This window comes from Cynara cardunculus (genome assembly GCF_001531365.2).
Source record: "Cynara cardunculus var. scolymus isolate 2C chromosome LG 9, CcrdV1, whole genome shotgun sequence".
NCBI classification, from domain to species: domain Eukaryota; kingdom Viridiplantae; phylum Streptophyta; class Magnoliopsida; order Asterales; family Asteraceae; genus Cynara; species Cynara cardunculus.
The window spans coordinates 8,341,889-8,347,026 of NC_037536.1; the positions used below are offsets into that span (position 1 = coordinate 8,341,889).

At 35.5% G+C, this 5,138-nt stretch overlaps 1 protein-coding gene across 1 annotated transcript; it reads left to right on the forward strand.

Annotated features, from left to right (window-relative positions):
• The first annotated feature begins 98 nt into the window (after nucleotides 1–98).
• On the forward strand, nucleotides 99–4,923 carry LOC112518232 (protein NRT1/ PTR FAMILY 5.6-like). The gene is made up of 4 exons (XM_025125853.1): nucleotides 99–246; nucleotides 3,048–3,265; nucleotides 3,354–3,901; nucleotides 3,980–4,923. Exons 1-4 carry the CDS (start codon nucleotides 111–113, stop codon nucleotides 4,842–4,844), a joined length of 1,767 nt encoding a protein of 588 aa, XP_024981621.1. The 5' UTR covers nucleotides 99–110; the 3' UTR covers nucleotides 4,845–4,923.
• The last annotated feature ends 215 nt before the right edge of the window (nucleotides 4,924–5,138 follow it).

Genomic DNA, 5,138 nt, shown 5'->3' on the forward strand with positions numbered 1-5,138 from the left:
TATATATATATATATATATATATATATATATATATATATATATAACACAACCTAAAGCATCCCATTGAGAGCAGGCACAAACATATCCAGCATATTATTACAAGTCAAACATGGAGATGGAGATGGAGATGGAGAAAGGAGGAGTTGATGATCAGAAATGGGTTTATGATTCTTCTATAGATCACAAAGGAAGAATACCACTTCGAGCTTCAACCGGCGCATGGAGGGCGTCCCTCTTCATCATTTGTAAGAAACCATTTGAACTTTTTCATTTTGAATGATTAAGTGATTGAGCGTTCTTGTAATAAATAAACCATTCAACGTCTACATGTAGGTTACATGTATCATTTTAACCCAAAAAAGTTTACTTTTCTCAAACCTACATCATTTAAACCGTTTGCACTAAACAGCATCGCTCCCCCTTGCCACCCTTAATTTAGTCATTCGTTCTCTATGCCGCCCGTCGTTACCATTACTCTTTGTCATTGATTTCCCTCATTTTCATCTGGTATTTTGTCTTTCAATTCTCTCTTTTTTAAACAGTTTAATGGAGTACGTATAGGTAGATCAGAAAAGAGTGAGAATCGAAAAACAAAAAAATGTCAAAAATAGTGCCAACGATGGTGATGAACAGTGATAGATATTGGGCAACGGTGGGTGGCGAGGGAGAGCAATGACGTTGGGTACCAGGAGTTTGAATGTCATAGAATTTGAAAATGATAAAACCGATCTAAGTTTTTTTGCTTTAAATATCTTCCTAACCGGGATATAAGTAGTTTTTTTTAGTTAAAAGAGTATAAGTCTTAAATTTCTAAAAATTAAATGATTTATTTATTCAAAATAAATATATATTTATGGAATTAATCATTTAAAATTAAAATTTTCAATAATTTGTTTATTAAAAAAGAAGTTTAAGAACTTATATAAATTAATTAAAATTGAAAAGTTTGTTAGAGTTTTCTAAAACCACAAGGGTGGTGTCTGAGTAGTTTGTGTTTGGCTCCAAAGGTCAAAATCACCAGGAGGTCTCAAATTCAAATCTAAGGAGGAATAGAAATCTCCTTGTGGCCATGGAGGTTCAAATCTAAGGAGGAATAAAAATCTCCTTGCGGCCATGGAGGTTCAAATACGGTGACTTCGGACTATCTACAAAGCAGGCGGTCATTCTGGGATTAGTCTACTTGCATAGCGGGTTGGGTATCCAGGTTAATAAAAAAAACTAGATCTTTCTATTATAAAATAATACATACTTTAAGTACCAAAAATTACTACGAATGTTGTAACAATCATGCATTATTGTGATAGTTTAGAAAATTTAATGGTGTAATTTACGGGTTTTTTAGAACACTTTTGATAGAAATTTATCGACTCTTTTTGCTATATTTGTTTAGATAACTAACAAAACTTTTTAGGTCATTATGTAGGAAATAAAAAAACAAATATACAATATTTCATTTATTTTAAATTGTCTAATATTTGTATGAACTTTTTCGTTGTTATAGAAATTAAAAGGGTTAAATGTATAAAATAGCAACTTACTTTCATAAATTTTTTTATTATAGCATTTTATTTTTGTTTTTCTTTATTATAGCAATGTATTTTCCCAGTATTTTATGGCCTTCTAGAAACACGTTCATCAATGGTTTGAATGGGAACTTGGTGAAATTTTTGAATCTTTACATACAACATGATTCGGATTCATTTCTTGATATACCGTTTTATCACATAATCTGATGATTTGATCGTTGAGGCTTTATTTAAGATTTAAAACGACCTTATCAGATATAATCTAAGATACCAAAGGTACATTTTTTCTCTAAATTGTTAGTTAACAAAACATATAGGTCGATCTTGAGACATTAAGGATCATTATTAGTACGATTTCAAAGCATTATGTTGTCTCCAAACGACCGATAAACATACAAAAAAGTAAAAGTAGAATTTGGATCACGAGAAACACTTAGACGGACGTTTAGCTAGGCTGGTATTGTTAAGAGTTCTTTTATTAGAAAGGCTAAATTGTATAAACCCTACATTTTGCCAAAACATATGAAAATATAAGTACTTCACCAGTAATGCATGTACTATTTATTTTTTTTATTAACCTGGATTATTCAACCCGCTATGTGAGCCAAGACGACCATCTGCTTTGCAAAAGCATATAGCCCGAGTCACCGCATTTGAACCTCCTTGGTCACAAGAGGATTTTTATTCTTCCTTAGATTTGAACCGAAGACCTACTCGTAATATTGACCTTTGAAGCAAAGCTCAAACCAATCAGACATCACCCTTTTGGTTATTATTTATTTACATTTCCAAAACAAAATAAAGTAAAAGAAATTCTAGTACAAGTTCCAATCATGGAAAATATGATGAAAACATATGGGTTCCTTGTTCCGAATACAAAGGAGAATTAATGTAGTATGAGCATACGATTCTTTCTTTAGCACTTTTACGATGGCTGTGGATCCCAACATTGACATTGACATGCATTAAGGAGCCAGGAAATGGTTAATTCTTTCCACTTCTTTTATGGATAATATAATTCTCTAGTTTTCCAATGCGTTTAGAATAGGATGTCACTATATATATATATATATATATATATATATATATATATATAAAGAATCTGCAAAGAGCTCCTACCTTTCATGTTCTGTGGCTCGTGATACATAACGATCCCATCATCAACCGTTGACTACTTAAATGGAAGTACTGCTCATAGCCCTTTTTGCTGCAATCAATCCACATGTGCTTCGAACCTCCTTCATAGCCTTGTTCAATTCCAGTCAAAGTTGTCTCTTGCTTAATTAATATAACAAATCTGTCGAAATTAATTAAGCAATCATAAATAAAGAAACTTGTCATGGAATGGTAATTGGTTGTACGTATAGAAAAGTCTATATGGTCTGATGCATATATATATATATATATATATGTATGTATGTATGTATGTATGTATGTATGTATGTACGTATGTATGTGAGAAAGTATATGATGAAAATTAACAAGAAATATATGATCATCTAATTCAAGCTTTTTGGCAGCGATGGAGTTTGGTGAAAGGCTAAGCTACTTTGGGTTAGCGACAAGTTTGATCATATACCTTACCAGAGTCATCCATCAAGACATCACGACCGCAGCTAAAAGCGTTAACTACTGGACTGGTGTAACCACTTTGATGCCTCTTTTGGGAGGCTTTGTAGCCGATGCTTACTTGGGACGTTTCACCATGGTTCTTGTCTCCTCTGTTATCTACCTTCTGGTAACCTAATCATTGTTGTTGGACATGTTAGTTGTTACTGGATTTTACAAAACAAACTGAAGTAATCATCTGTTCTTGTTAAATACAGGGTTTGCTTCTGTTGACAATGTCTAACATGATTCCAAGCTTGAAACCATGTTCAAGTCATGGGCTTTGCCAAGAACCTAGGAAGATCCACCAAGTGGTGTTCTTTGTAGCAATATATTTTATCTCTATTGGGACTGGAGGGCATAAACCCTCGTTGGAGAGTTTTGGAGCTGATCAATTTGATGAGGATCATCTTGAAGAACGAAAAAAGAAGATGTCGTTTTTCAATTGGTGGAATGCAGGCCTTTGTGCTGGATTGTTACTCAGTGTAACCCTTATCGTCTATGTGCAAGACCATGTAGGTTGGGGTGTCGCTGACATCATTCTTACCACTGTGATGGCTTCTTCTTTGGTCGTCTTTTGTGTCGGTCGGCGGTCTTATCGATATCAAAAGGCCACTGGAAGTCCATTGACACCAATGGTACAAGTGTGTGTTGCAGCGTTTTCAAAGAGGAGTCTCCCCTATCCTTCCGATCCTAGTTCTTTGTATGAAGTTCCAAAGTCAGGGAATTCCCATGAAAGGCTCCTTTGCCATACCAAAAGCCTTAGGTAAGCAGCTGTGGGACCAAAATGGTGCACCTCGATCGTTTTGCTGTATTTGCATGTAACCATTTCCTAGTTTTTCAGGTTTCTTGACAAGGCTGCCATTGTTGAAGATGAAGACTGCTTGGAGAAGATGCAACAAGGTCCATGGAGACTATCCACGGTGACAAGAGTAGAAGAAATGAAGCTAATTCTTAACATGATCCCCATTTGGCTAACTTCTCTACCATTCGGTATATGCGTAGCGCAGGCCTCAACATTCTTCATCAAACAAGCCACCCTACTTAACCGTGAAATCACACATAACTTCATCCTCCCTCCGGCCTCCATCTATGCTCTAGCTGCATGTGGAATGATCTTTTCGGTGACAGTCTACGACAGAGTTGTCGTCCCCATATTAAGAAGGATAACAGGTACAGAAAGAGGACTCAAGATCCTCCAGAGGATTGGAATCGGAATGGTGTTTTCTGTCATGACAATGATCATATCTGCATTGGTGGAGAACAAGAGACTAAATCTTCTAAACAATGATGTCTCGAACTCCAACGGTTCAGCTTCCATGAGCGTATTTTGGTTAGCTCCACAGTTCATAATCATAGGAATCGCAGACGGGTTTACCTTAGTCGGGCTGCAAGAATATTTCTATGACCAGGTTCCAGATTCGATGAGGAGCTTAGGAATTGCATTGTACTTGAGCGTAATTGGAGCTGCTAATTTCTTGAGTAGTTTCTTGATCACGATCGTCGACCATGCGACCAAGAAAGCTTGTGGGAAGAGTTGGTTGGCAAAAGATTTGAATCACAGCCGGCTGGACTTGTTTTACGGTGTCTTGGCCTCCATAACCGCCGTGAATTTGTTGTTGTATATGTTTGTGGCCAACAGATACTCATACAAAACTGTGCAGAAGAAGTCCGTTGTGGCTGTGTCGAATAGCTACGATGATTATTGATGAGTGTAATGGGTTATATGAATATCTATAGATTCATGTAAGGAATCTAGTTAATTGCTTCTGTTTCTCATATATAGGTTTTGACATCTCTATCACTTTAGTAGTTATTCTCTTTTGTGCCAAATCGGGATTATAGGACACTCCAAATTTTTAAACGTACTAATAGATCTTTTTATAAGACTTAGTTTATAGGACCAAAAAAACAAAGTGTCCTATGTAAAGGCGTTGTAATAAGTTTATATGACGTTTTTTGAGGTCGTAATAAGTTTTTTAAGACACTTTTAATATAAAGCG

Bases quoted from the DNA above. Each gene is read 5' to 3' on its own strand.
- LOC112518232 (XM_025125853.1), top strand. From the start codon at position 111: ATGGAGATGGAGATGGAGATGGAGAAAGGAGGAGTTGATGATCAGAAA. The intron at 247-3,047 runs GTAAGAAACCAT...GCTTTTTGGCAG, and splicing joins GGCGTCCCTCTTCATCATTT to CGATGGAGTTTGGTGAAAGG. The intron at 3,902-3,979 runs GTAAGCAGCTGT...CTAGTTTTTCAG, and splicing joins TGCCATACCAAAAGCCTTAG to GTTTCTTGACAAGGCTGCCA.